This window comes from Engystomops pustulosus, chromosome 6, assembly GCF_040894005.1.
Source record: "Engystomops pustulosus chromosome 6, aEngPut4.maternal, whole genome shotgun sequence".
Lineage (NCBI taxonomy): Eukaryota > Metazoa > Chordata > Amphibia > Anura > Leptodactylidae > Engystomops > Engystomops pustulosus.
Window position 1 is genome coordinate 59,626,309 of NC_092416.1, and position 14,686 is coordinate 59,640,994.

The 14,686-nt window shown below is 41.2% G+C and overlaps 1 protein-coding gene across 1 annotated transcript in view; it reads right to left on the minus strand.

The window, feature by feature from the left end:
• Window positions 1–14,686, minus strand: part of NOL9 (nucleolar protein 9) — a 15,450-nt gene continuing 764 nt past the window's right edge. Inside the window, exons 2-12 of the mRNA XM_072156262.1 lie at window positions 13,447–13,666; window positions 12,399–12,529; window positions 11,326–11,455; window positions 10,858–10,954; window positions 8,881–8,978; window positions 7,378–7,539; window positions 7,010–7,298; window positions 6,789–6,900; window positions 2,629–2,806; window positions 985–1,118; window positions 1–904 (exon numbers count right to left, since the gene is read on the minus strand). Coding sequence (XP_072012363.1) covers window positions 794–904; window positions 985–1,118; window positions 2,629–2,806; window positions 6,789–6,900; window positions 7,010–7,298; window positions 7,378–7,539; window positions 8,881–8,978; window positions 10,858–10,954; window positions 11,326–11,455; window positions 12,399–12,529; window positions 13,447–13,666 — 1,662 coding nt within the window. The 3' untranslated portion in view covers window positions 1–793. The remainder of the gene's footprint in view (window positions 905–984; window positions 1,119–2,628; window positions 2,807–6,788; window positions 6,901–7,009; window positions 7,299–7,377; window positions 7,540–8,880; window positions 8,979–10,857; window positions 10,955–11,325; window positions 11,456–12,398; window positions 12,530–13,446; window positions 13,667–14,686) is intronic.

The following is a 14,686-nucleotide window of genomic DNA, read 5'->3' on the forward strand; positions in this document are numbered from 1 at the left end:
TCAGTTTTCTTCACAAATCTTTATTGCAAAACTCCAGACGCTGGGAAGGGCTTGGCCGTTGCAACTTAAAAATATTTACATAATGTACAAATACACTTAAAACTGTTGTGTGAGCAGATAAACACCACAAAGCCTACCATCCCATCAGACTCTCCTTAAATCACCAACATATGACAGGATTAAAAAAAAAAAAACTGAAATCACAGCCTAAATACAAACTATTTACATAAGAGACGCTGGGGCCTACGCATCAAGCTTGATGCTAATAACTTAAGATGGTAAAGAGATCCTGCCGACTTTCCCAATATGTCTGTTTTAGCAAATACATATAAAAAGAGGCATCTTTTTGCACTGTTTTTCTGTTCTTCCTCTTGGATGCTTGTGCATAGTATGGCAAGTGAATGTTACCTATAAGGCTTGTCCCTGCACTGATGTGACGTTTTCAACATGAATTGGTCTTTATTATATCAATAACACAAATTTCATCATGGGGAAAATAAGAATTTTGTGGTATAGCAAGTCATAGGCCATCAATATACGTTAATGGAAACCCCCTTTAAAGCTCCTATCTCTGGCTCCCCTCACTGGAAGCCATAACAGCAGCCATGGCACCCAGTAGTGAAAAAAAAAAAAACTGGCCTGCATGCAATAAAGGGATAGCAAAGCTCCCTGCTCTGTGTTTTTCCACCCCGAGATATTGATGGCCTATTCCATGTACAGACCAGCAAAATAAATTCCTGGATACCCGCTTTGAGTAACAAAAGAATAATAATACATAAGAATGTTACAATTCCTATTGATGTTCTCGTCTTCTGAGATGTTTCTTCAGCTTCATTTTCCCAGATCCATATATAGAAAAGTCATATTCTGTGGTTACATAGGGGACGTCACCCTGCACACCAGGCTACAAAGAACAAATACATATATAAGTATAAAGAATTTTGCCAAAAACATATTGAGAAGAGGCCTCACAAGGATTCATACCTGATGCTTGAAAACACTGTGTGGTATGGATACACTTCCTATCAGCAAACAATTGACCTGTCGAAGAGTCTCAGGTGGCAAAGGGGTAAGAATGTGGTAGACCTTTTTTGTCATATTAACTCCTCGAACAATACCTGGTTATAAATACAATACATATTATCATTTACATAATGCCACAATGTAACACAAAATGTATATGGTGGAGTGGTACAAACAATATAACATACACCGATCAGTCATTAAAGATTAAACCAGCAACACGTTGTCAAGTGTCCACATGCGTTACCCTCTGAATGAAACTACTATGTGCACACGAGCATCTGAAGTGAACCGCAGGGCAATGGAACAATCATATGGAAATTTTGGGGGAGATTTATCACGGCTTCTATCCCAGTTCTCTGGGGTAGTAAGAGTGAAAGAATCACAAACTCTTGCACAATGCGTGTGTATATGTGTACATGGAGGGGGCGAAGAAGGGAGCGGTGATCGGCAGACTGCACAGGTACGGGGTGTTCCTGGACCTGGCGTAGTTTTGCCCAGCGGCTGGACTGCCTACCAGATACATTAAGAGGCCTAACATTCTAGATCAGTGATGGCGGAACTTTTACACACCGAGTGTCCAAAGTACAATTTATTGTAAAGTGCCAACATGGTCATTGCTCCCTGCTGTGTTAATTGTATCGGCTCTCTCCGGACACCAATACAGTAACAGGGAGGAGAAATTCGGTTTAATACTTGCGTGACCCGAAACAGAAGTTACAATGATAATCCAGCTCTGTCTACATCTTCTCCCTCTTCTAGTCTCAGGCGGCCCAGGATGCTCGGCATGGCCTGGACTTCCGCAGACTGCAGGAGGTTGCCTTGAATCCTGTCTAATGAACTGTTCAGGTTGATGGCCTGGGTGCCCACAGAGAGGGCTCAGCGGGCCAACTCTGGCACAAGTGACATAGGTTCGCCACCACTGCTCTAGATGTATCTGGCAGGACGAGTGGGGGGGGGGCGAGGCCACTATCATGATAAATCTCCTCGTCTGTGCATGTGTGTCACCTCCCTGGGGATGAGATGGCACATTAAGCTGATCTATTATTGCCTGCTACCTAACAGTTCATGGGGTAGTCCGCAAAGTACGTACAAGCAGCACCAACCAACAAGGCTTTAGCATCAGTGCTATAGAAATGGTGCCTTGACCCTCAGCTTCAGGAGAAGGCACCTGTCGCACAAGTTATTCCCCGTTTACCCAGGAAGGATATGTCTGGGAATAAAATTGGAGCCCATCAATGGTAAGAGGTAGGAACTTGGTAATTGGGCATGTTGGCGTGTGCCTGAACCGTTCTCAGTAAATAAAAGTCTCATGCGTATCACAATGGTCTGTGCTGGCGATAGTGATTAAGGCAATGAGCACACAAGTGTTGATTTTTGCAATGTATTACAATAGGCTACTACACGCAGCCGTGGTTTAAACAACAAGGTGCGTGAGCTGACTACCTAAGTCACAAATTATGGAGCAAGTTCTATACCTGCCTGTGTCTGCTGGCTACTTCTATGGTCTTTTGACACACAATATTTGCCCACTTTCGTGTGCACGTAGTCAATGCCTAGACTACACTGAGGAATATTACATGATAGAATATACATATATCTTACCAAAGCCCAAGCAGTCACAGATGGGAGTCTGAGTTAATAACACGGGGCCGCTGTCCTGACTGCGGATGTCATCCAGAATGTGGCAGAGCCCAACCCAGCTGGCATTGGCCGAGTACATGATGTGAGATGGAGCCACGTCTGCATGGATCACACGAACAGCAACTGCATTAAAAGGCACCTGAAAATAAATTGACGTACATTTAGAATTAGAATGGTGACGACCCAATGACTTTACTGTCACAAAGTTGCTGGAAGCTTCTATGTAGCAGAAGTACAATGAACACCCATAGCACTGCTGTTCATCTCAACAGCAAGATAGAAAGCAGATGAAAAAAAAAACAACCGTAACATGACAATGGAAGGAGAAAGAAAATAGTTTGGAATGCAGGAAATTTTAAATGATATTTGCTTTGTCCTTAAGGTCCACAATAGTTTTCATAATGGGGTAAAAGATCAATCAAGTAACCAGTCTCTCAAACAAGCTTAGTTCTGACGACAAATGAGTTTCTGTAAGCATGCAAATCTGTAATACTACCCATTTCCTCTGGTATAAGACAAAGGACAACTATCCCTCTTAAATCATCTGTGTTACATTATAGATTCTTGTTTTGTATTCCAGTTGTTAAAAGCTGCTTCCATGTAAATAAGAAGATTTATATTCCTTTACTCTAAAATTGTGGGATTCGCAAAGCATCATAGAGATCTGTGGGGTGCAAAGCTACAACCCTACCATTAAAGGACATCTATCACAAGATGAAGGATTGTAAACCAAACATACAGACATACAGGCGTGTGCCCCCTCTTTAAGAGCCTGGAGCCCTATAGCTCATTTGCATAATTGAAAAAGCCCTTTTTTCTTAAAAACAAAGGCATAAAAAGCAAAAAGAAGAGCAGATCCTGCCAGAGGGTGAAGACACCAGTATGTATGTATGTTTGGTTTACAATCCTTGATCTGGTGATAAGTGTCCTTTACCCCTTTTCACCTTCCTGACACGGCCCATTTTTTCTAACCTCCCCTGTGTGACTATGAATGGTTATAACTTCGGAACGCTTTAACATATTCAAGTGATTTTGAAATTTTCTCGCGACACTTTGTACTTCATGTTAGTTTAAAAATTTGGTGTTATGTGTTGCATTTATTTATAAAAAAAAGAAAACCCCACAGATATTTGGTGAAAATTTGGAAAAGGTCACGATTTTTTAAATTGAAAATTTCCTACTTTTTCCATACGTAGTCGTAACAGTAAAAAAACTTGATAACTAACATTAACCAAATGTCTGCTTTATGTATCGATGGTTTTTTATGCATTCTCTCATTTTTGTAGGATGTTATGGGGCTTTGAACTTTAGGTACAATTTCTCAAATTTTCATAAAAAACACAAAATCACGCTTTTGCAGGACCTGCTTAGAAGTCACTTTAAGAGGCCTAAATAAAAGTAAAACCCCATAAATTACCCCATTAAAAAAACTACACCCCTTAATGTATGCAAAACAATTTTCATGAAGGTTCATGAAGGCTAATTATTTTTCAGGGAATAAAACAAGATCGGATGCAATTTTGAAATCTACATTTTTTTTGGCTAAATGAATGTGTTTTTCAAAAAATGTACAAATTCTCAGTGGATAAAATGCTGAAACTGGCCAAAGTTTGATACCCAATTTCTCCTGAGTGTAACAATCCCCCATATGTGGTGGTAACCTGCTGTATGGGCACACGCCAGGGCATCAAAGGGAAGCTGCGCCATTCAGAGCAGATGATGCATAGTCACTTTTTACTGGCTATACAATCTTATTTTTTTGGAAATTTGGACAAATAAGGGCTTATTATTTTTTCCGACATTTGATACACTTTACAAAAACTTCATTTAAGCGGGTCATTAGCTCATCGATGAGATTTTATTAACTCTTAAATGTATGTAGGAAAAAAATGTTAAAATTTTGGTTTCCTTTCTTCTTGTATTTCTTTGGGGTCATTCACCGTACTATAAAAATAACATCTTTATTCTATGGATCACTACGGTTATGGTGATACCTCATTTATATAGTTTTTTTTAAAATATATTTTTACAAATTTACTGAATAAATAGAAAACTAATAAAAAAAAAAAAAACACAATCTCATTTATTTTCGTATCGCCATCTTTACGGAGATATAACACTAATATTTTTCGGTTGACAGAGCTGGTTTAGGGCTTATTTTTTGAGTGTTGAGTTGTTCTTCTCAGTGATACCATTTTGAAAAATTTACATTTTTGGTGAGTTTTTCAGGTTCATTTTTACGGCACTCACCGAACAGGTCCAATAATGTTACTGAGTTATTGTACAGAATGTTTGTGTTTAGGGGACTTTAACTTTAATTCTTTTTATTAATAAATGTTTATATCAAGTGTTTTTAACTTTTTTATTTTTTTTTTTATTTTAACAGGTTGGCTTGAACAAGCAATCCTCTGTAAGGGCATTCGCAGGTACTAGAGACGGGTGTCAGCTGTAATATACAGCTGGCACCCCATGCTTCTGGTACCAGCTGCGTTCCGGAGTCGGTACCAGAATCATGACGCAATAATACTGCAAATTGCGAGAATGCACCTCCCGCCATGCAGTATTATTACGTCAAATGTCGGGAAGGGGTTAAAGGGGTTATCCAGGGATATAAATGACCATCATTACCCACTGTGATCAGAACTGTGACTGTGGTTACAACTGGGACAACTTCCTTCCCACGCAGACAGAGAGCAGATTACACAATGCTTTAAATATTAAGTCTACCACACAGCGAATACTGCAAAGATAAAACCCCAAAAACCTGAGAGGTGAATTTTATTTTCTTCTATTACCGTATATACTCGTGTATAAGCCGAGTTTTTCAGCACTAAAAAGGTGCTGAAAAACGTCCCCTCGGCTTATACACGAGTCAAAAAATAATTAAAAATGGACTAAAAACAAAAAAAAAAACTTATTTACTCACCCTCCGGTGGCCCCGATGCGCAGCGCTGCTCCCCCGATGTCATTGCGGCTCCTCTTCTGGCTTCCCGGCTCCTCTTCTTGCTTCCGCACAGTCTTCTGTCTTCCTTAACATCGCGTTGGGCGCCGCCATTGTTCTTCTCCCGTGCGGCGCCAGTTGCGGCACCCAACGCGATGTTAAAGAAGACAGAAGACGGCGCAGAAGCAAGAAGAGGAGCCGGGAAGCCTGAAGAGGAGCCGCGATGACATCGGGGGAGCAGCGCTGCGCATCAGGGCCACTGGAGGGCGAGTAAATTAGTTTTTTTTTTTTTATTCTGGGCAGCCTGTATACTGCTGGGGGGGCAGCCTGTATACTGCTGGGGGGCAGCCTGTATATTATAGGGGGCTGGCTGGCTATATACTTGGCTGGGTCTGTGACCAATGCATTTCCCACCCTCGGCTTATACTCGAGTCAATAGGTTTTCCCAGTTTTTGGTGGTAAAATTAGGGGTCTCGGCTTATACTCGAGTATATACGGTAATTAAATAGTGCAACTACAAATATAATTTGCTTGCAAAAATCTAGCCCTTGTGCCACTGTGGCCTTGGAATAATAAAAACAAGTTGTTGGAAGCTGAGGAGGAAAAATGCAAATGAAAACTGGCATATATGTTTTACTACAACCTGCAATTGTTTTCACACAAATCCTGCAACATGGTGGTTAGAAAACTAATAGCAGATTTTTGATTAAAATGTAAAATCTTGCTGTTTTGTTCACATGGGGTTCGAGCCTTTAAAAAGTTTATACTCTACCAATAACACATTATTTGGGCCTCTGTCTAAGGATATAGTTGACTTATGCTCCAACAGTTTCTTTACCAAACTCGAACTTTAGGTTCAGCAACTCACCCTAACCTGTACATGTTGCTTGATGGGCTGCAGAGCAACCAATCAGGCAGCTATATGCCACCATATGAGCATTGGCCAAAGACAGCCATAGGGGCATAAAACTAAAGGTTGGGTCTGCTCACCTATAACCAAAATTAATTTGTGTGCCAATGAAATTGCCAAAAGCCATCCTACATCTATTACAGCTCTGATTACTTTATGTGACCATGGATGGGTTTTGTGGAAACTGGACAACCCCTTTAAAACAAAATCACCGATTAGCCAAATTTGATCAGATCTAGCTAAGAATTTTACTACAACATAAACACTCACCTCATAAGGTAATAATGCATTCAATGGGATAATCTGGTCTGGATCAAACTGCTGTAATTTACTGATGTACCCCAACATTGCAAGGTCACGCAGGATCCAGTTATGGCAAGGTCTAGCGATAACACAGAAAGAACAATATTTAATACAGGGACATTGTACATTAAATAATAATCAGATATAATTCACTCATGACCCCCAGTGTTGTCAGTATGGATGCTTACATGTTCTTAGTATCTCCAGCTCCACTGAAGCTGCTCTCAATCTGAATGAGGTCATAACCCCTGGAGGCTTTGTAATAACTGTGGTAGCTGTCCTCCTGTCCCTCTTCGTCGGAGAGGTCTAAGCTTCGGCATTGAGCCTGTGACTGACCTTTCGTCATTAAACCTGTGGAGCTCCTCACATATTCAGGTGTGAGCGGCTCAATCGCATTTTTGTCTTTGATGGCCATTTGAACTATATGACTTGGGGAAAGGAGATGGATTAAATCAATCAAGAGCAGCAATCCAAATCCTAAAAAACAAAAACAGGCAATGGTAGACGAGAGAAAAACTTCGCTAGGCACACAGAATCCACAATGAATGAAACTGACCTCTAACCCATCCCATGGTATTGATAATAAGTGGCTGCTCTCTTTTATAACTCGTCATAACATATTTCACGGACTCCAGCAACCGCTCCAAGTTCTCTTCACAAGACACCTCTCCAAAGTAAACCATTTTGTGAGGGTCCCGTTGCTGTGTGTATGGGGGTCCTAAATACAGGAAGAAAAAAAAAAAAAAAAAAAAAAAACACTGTAAGGGACCTACTTCTGTTATTTTGAATATGATGGGCCCTTTCACACCCACCAACATTAGAAAAGTAGGTAAAACACAAAGTAAGACATTTGATAAACAAATAGTCCAATTAGTAACACCATTACTAATCAGTATGAAATGATACACTCTCTCCATTATGCTACCAAGCACACTGAAGTATTAGCAGTTTGGTATTGGCTTATCAAGCCGTCAATCAAAATTAGCTCAATAAAAAGCGCCCGGAACCGGGCGTCTTTGCCCTTAGAAGAAGTCAGGGAGACCCGGCGAAACACGTGTCGGGACGCTATTAGTTTATCTTTAGTCACAGTTCAGGGACAGATTCTATCAGGGACAGCAGCAATTAATACTCACAGAGATAGAATTCAGTCATCAGTGCACAAACAAGCTGACAATCTCAGCGGCGTGGACGCACGTCAGCTGAGACTATTGTATTTGCGCTGCGGCAGCAAAGGGAAACGCGGCGTATGTTCCTCACGATCCTGTCACTGAAGCTAACTGCTGTCATCACGATCGCTACCCTGACAGTAGACATGATCACAGCACTGTATTATGCTACCAAGTAGGGACTGATCAATCCTAAAAGCTCTGTCCCTGATTCTTCATCCCCACAACATAATAACGTGGGAGAATTATAGAACTCGGGAGGGTATAATAAATTATAAGGGCACCCATACCCGAATGTAAATCCCAGGGAGTCTCTATATCACCCATGTAACTAGGATAAAAGTACGGCAGCTAAATTTACTGCCATACTAGAATATTTCACATATTAGTATGGGAATACACTCAAAAATTTTAAGAAATTAATAAAAGTTAATTTTTACAGTTACACTCACATCTTTTTCTTTTCTTTCCAATCCCTTCTTCTCTCCCCATGTCCCCTGTTTCTTTTTGGTCTTTATAGTTTTCTTTAAGGACCAAAGCCAGAATTTTGGATGATTTGCGCCAAAAATCTGTCTAAAATGCCTTGTACCACATGAGACCTTTTCCGACTAAGGGGGCACGATCTTTGCAAAATGGGAACGACCCAGACGGAAAAGGGCGTGGCCAACAATAAAAAAAAAGGATGTTGCATAGTTTCGACCAACTAAAAATAGGTCTGAAGTAGGAACCGGAAATCTTATACTGCACCACAATCTATAATCAGTGACAAATCTGGCCCAGCAAAACAGTAGCTTTTCCAGACTTTGTTACCCTTCCATGCCTGATATAATAAATATAGAACTTGCTCTTGAAGGCATATACGTTTGACCATTGGATGTTTACAAGACTCTTACCCAGAACAGGTTTAGTGATGCGTAACAATGAGATACAGCCTGGAGGTGTAAATTCAGTCTGTCCCGGGTCACAGTCCAAGTAGTCAATACACGGGATGCTGCAAGAAATGAACATCATGAACAGCAGCACAGATCCGGGGCTAGATAGTGAAAAGCATATGTAGATAACTGGATATCATGTTTGGTCATTTGTAGTCTTGCTTTAAAACTGTACATATTCATAAAACAAATTTCTAATTGTTGTTCTAATGTTCTGTTCAATAAGGAAAATTTAGAGATAAAGTTATCAGGTGTGGACCCGTACATGTAAGATCACTGAGATGTGTAGATATATAGATAGATATCTATATATAAGAAAGTGTGAAGTCCTTTATTTTTTGCATACTGATAGGCTGAGTCAAACCCTTTAGCCTTGCACCTACCTTGCACCTTTTGTGTGGCTTTCCTTCTCTTTATCATCTTATTATCATAGTTAATACGGTTGACACTTGTCTATCAAGTTCAACCAAAGAAGGGAAGGGATTGGATGAGGAAGAGATTTATGGGAAACAATTCTATATAACATAACCTTCAATGTTATTTGGGTGTAAAAAGGCATCTAGACCCTTCTTGAAGCTTTCTGCTGTCCCTGCTGTGACCAGCGCCTGAGGCAGGCTATTCCACAGATTGACAGTTCTCATAGTAAAAAAGCCCTGTCGCCTCCGGTGATTAAACTTTGATTTCTCCAGACGGAGACAGTGCCCCCTCGTCTTTTGATTTGATTAAATCTGAAACACCCTATGTTTTGTATGGACCATCCAAATAATTTATATAAATTATGTCCCCTCTTAGTCGTCACTTTTCCAGACTAAATAAATCTAGTTGTTTCCTCATAACTAAGACCCTCCATACCCCTTATCAATTTTGCGTCTCTACGTTGAACCCTCTCCAGCTCCAGGGCATCCTTTTTATGGACCAGTGCCCAGAACTGGACAGCATATTTCAGGTGAGGCCGAACAAATAATATATTATATATATTCATAAATTTTGGTTATTCATCAATTTATTTCATATATTAGGAAATTATTTTGGAATTTATACAGCATAGGAGGTCTGCAGCTATGAGTATACATACATGACTTGCATGTAGTTCTACATATTGCTGTGGATCATAAATTGTGTTGCTGCTACATTTCTTCCTCAATGTGTTTATGGGATTGTTACAAGCAGATTCGGATGCACAGCAGATGCTGGTGTTATGGATCAGGTTCCTTCTCAAGTAATTGAGAAAAGCAAATCCATGCATACAAGTAGATTATGGTTCAAAAGGTGATATTTATTGTTGCCTGAAAGCCACCAATACAATTTTAACTTTTGCAACCAGAATCTACTTGTATGCATGGATTTGCTTTTCTGAAAGATGGGATTGTCATATATCCCATAGACTGCTACTGTATTAAACTGCAGATTTACTGCACAGAAATGATGAGCTGAAAATACTCAGCTAATATGCCATGTATTCAGGTACCCTAGAAGTTTTGGTGTTTGTCCCCGTTAAGTGGAAGGGGCCACAAACCCAATTATGCTATGGGGCCCCACCTTTCCTAATTACATCTGTTTTAAAACATAAAGGAACACTCCGGTCAAAGTTAATTCATTGAATAATGCCTGTGTGTAATACCATGAATCTGCTGTGACTGGAGTGTTCCTGTAACTAAATTCACCCATGCACTTTTCATGACAGAAATCCAACTCAACTTTATACATGTTAAAGCTTATTCTTAGAAGAACCCATAAGAAGCTGATAAGGACTGTTCCTATATATAGAAGTCCAGTGTAAAGCATGGTGGAGGGACAGGAATGCATCCATTGGATTAAAGGGGCTTTCTGGGACCAATCAACTTTGGAGCAGTGGTGCACCAAGGAGAACTGTGATAACTGGTTAACTACCTAACATTTTCATCCATCATAATAAACGGAACATAGAAATGTACTCACTGTTGAAGCACTTGGTTGATGAGATATCTGCTGAACGTTGACTTTCCAACATTTTTAGGGCCACAAATAAGAATAATCGGACAGCCATTGTCTTCCTCTAAAAAGAAACAAAGCCTAAATATAAATCGACAAGTGAAGGTTCGGCATTACATCCCCCACAGAGACTCGTTCTCAGGTTTATTCAAAGTGTTTAAGGCCACGTTCACACATTACACTTTTGAAATGCATAACAGAAACTGAGGAGAGGTAATATGCCTAATCAAGTTACTGTTAACATGTGTGTTTACAAAATGCATCATAAATGTGAAGTTATTGCATGTGTTAACAATGGGTTAACATACATGTTTTGTTAATGCATGCATGGCTCTTACACTTGTTCCCCAGCAGGAGCTGCACCTACCAATCCATTATAACTACTGAGCCATTATATACAGTATAACAACTCCTCCTGATCATGACAGGACTTACCAAGGCAGGCACTGACTAGCTGCTGGGCTGCTGACACTACTTCTGCTGACATGGTGACAGCTGCCTCGGGATCACAGCTGTGGACTCCTATAGAACGTAGTACTGGGTCACTGACTGCCGGCGTGTGCTTCTGGAAAACAATGAAACACGTATCAGCAAAGAGATCACAACATATTGAAAGAACAGAAAGTCAGAAAGAAGCTGACACCCACTACAATAAGGTGGGTAGTGAGGGTCTTCACCTGTGGCCTTTAGCTCAGAAAACTAGAACTATGAAGAACAGGCTGAAGAACTTTATTCATTCTTATGAAAGATTGCCCACCCGAATGCTTGTCATAAGCATTTTAAGAGTTTCACCTTTAACCCCTTGCATAATTCCCCAAAAATTCATGTACCAGGTTCTATTCCCACCAAAGACATTGCTGCACAACAACAAAAATACAGACTTTATATTATTGATGAAAAGGTCAAAAATCAACAATTATATAACGTCTAAATGGAGGTCGTTCCTACTAAGTTACAGATTGCTTAAAGAGGACCTGTTACCCTTACTAAAGTAAGCAGCTCCTGGTGCTAAAACAGAGGCAGCAGTCTTACAATGTTAGCGTTATCAGAAACCACCGATAATGCTAACACTGCCGTGATGTATGCTACATACGCCGGATTGCTCTCAAAACGGCCCGGAGTATTCATGAGGGGGCGGGATTGGGGGTAGGATTAGGGGCGGTGACTTCCACATGACGCACGCTAGTCACTGCCAGCCTATGGAGTGAGCAGGGCGGTCCGGGGGAGAGGCAGCACCCCCTCATGAATTTGTAGTGTACATCGCAGCGGTGGTAGTTAGCGTTATTGGAGGTTTATGATAACGCTAACATTGTAACACTGCTGCCTCTGTTTTAACACTAGGAGCTGCGGCTGTTTTTCAGGATGACAGGTCCTCTTTAATGGAACCTCTATCCTCTATAGTATTGAAGTTTTGATGACAAGGATAACCACAATAGTCAATTGTCACAGCATTTCTAGCAGGAATGAAAAAAGAAATGACACTCATGAAGAGTATAGGTTTTTCATACCAAATCTGCGCCAAATATGCTGGAATACTCCGGATGACTCAAAATGTAGTTAACTGTGGTGTCCTCCAAGCGTTCTAGCAGTAGGATGGAGCAGGAGGACTTGAAGTTGGCCATCACCGCCCGTCTGCAATCTGGAATAAGAGAAGCATTGTATAACGATGGCAGCGACAAAAAATTAATTTACCAGACCCGAAAACCTGTGGGGTAAATAGTAGTAAATTATAGTAACAGGTGAGATTTGGTATTTGCATCACCATCCTTATCCAAAAATGTGTGCGTCATCACTGATACCGGGCACTAGAGCTATGCTATGAAACGCAGCCTCAGAATGGTACCCATCACTAATGGGTGGATCAGATGGATGGCGTTGCTCACTTCAACCCAGTGATAGTGACAATTCATCCATTGTTAAGCACAGCACTCGAGTATCTCCAGCACTCCCATTCACTGTCTATGAGAGTGCCAGAGATAGCAAAACTCTCTACTCAGCAATTTCTGACACTCCCATCGTACTAATTGGAGCAGAAGGATGCACCCTCAGTCTGCAGCTTCACCCATTAGTGAGAATGAGTGATCCGTGTACTCCGGATCGTTGTGGGTCCTATTTTTGTGATCATGGGTGCTACCAGTGAAACCCTCACCGATCAGAGTGTACAGCTTGTGTACAAACCCTTTAACTCTTTCCTACCAAGGACATCCTTGAAAGGCTGCACATCTATGGTCAAGGACATATGAGATACGCCGTGCACTCTAGGAGCCACACCTCAGGATCTCAGGGCACCTTAAACAGCGCTGGGCCAGGGGATGGAAGTTGTCAGAGCGGAGGTACCATGCCCTGTAAACAAACAAGGCCACGGCTCCGTGGAATTGCAGTGCAGGAGCCTGGGAGAAGGCAAGTGCAGGTTTATATATTTTCTTTTAACAGCCCTTTGATATAAGGTTGTGACCATTTCAAGCAGCTCATGTTGCCAGGTGCTGGACCAGGATAGATAATCAATGAAAAGATCCTTTAATCTATAAAAGTAACTCTGTAGAAGCAATGTGTTACCTAAGGAGAGGTATCCGCGCAGCAGCTGCCTGGCCTCCATCCGAATCTCCTTACTTTTCTTACAGGTCTTCTTCTGCTTCAAGGCTTCGATCGCCAGCGGTGCATGAGTTTTCGGTGAGAACAGTTCATAAGAGATTTCATTGGAGTTGATTGTTAGGCCCAGGACTTTCACACTTCCATATAAGCAGGTCAGGACACATTTACCAAAGAAAGTCAATTTCTGCGGGGAAATAAATTACAATTAAATTTAAAGGTAATTTTTTTTATTGGTAAAAAGTACAAAAGTACAGGGGTTTTCCAGATTAATCATGACAACGCTTCATGTTCATTCCTATGAATGAGGAAAGGAGCCTTTCAAATCTTTACTATACACAACATCTCCACTTGCAGTCAGTGAAGGGGAAGGTATTTATGTACAGCAGGTAGGATATTGACCATGGACGGACACCATTCTCCTCAGTAATGGGCTGATACAGTATGGGTGTACAGACACATCCGCCACTGGTTACAGAAGTCACTTTATTCAGACAATTCCACAGAGTATGAGAGGTGACAGGTCCTTTATAACTTCTACTATGATGTCCTAGGGCAGTGATGGCGAACCCTTTAGAGACCGAGTGCCCAAAATGCAAACCGGACCCACTTATTTATTGCAAAGTGTCAACACAGCAATTCTAGCATTAAATTACTAAATTCTTGCTCCGAGCTATACCACAGCTTTCATGTCATGAGGACACCAATATCATTGAAAGAAGGTGGGAAAATTCAGATTGCCTGAACAGGAAGAAATGTGGGGAAAAGAGAAGGAGCTTCAATATCTCCAATGATAATCTGACCATGTCCACACCTTCTCTTCCTGCAGTCTCAGGTAGACCCAGATGCTTCATGTCCTGGGATACCTGGGCCTGCAGAAGGATCCCTCAAGTCCTGTCTGGCGAAATCTGTGCTGGGACAACAGACATAGGGGCAGATTTATCAAGTGTCTGAAAGTCAGAATATTTCCAGTTGCCCATGGCAACCAATCACAGCTCCCCTTTGAAATATTCATGAGCACTGGTAAAATGAATGCTGAGCTGTGATTGGTTGCCATGGGCAACTGGAAATATTCTGACATTCAGATGCTTGATAAATCTGCCCCATTGTGTCCACTGAGAGGGTTCAGACTGCCACCCATGTCATAGGTTCAGGGTTAGGGACATACATTGTGGCTTGTTACCCGTCCGCCCACTACACACAATGG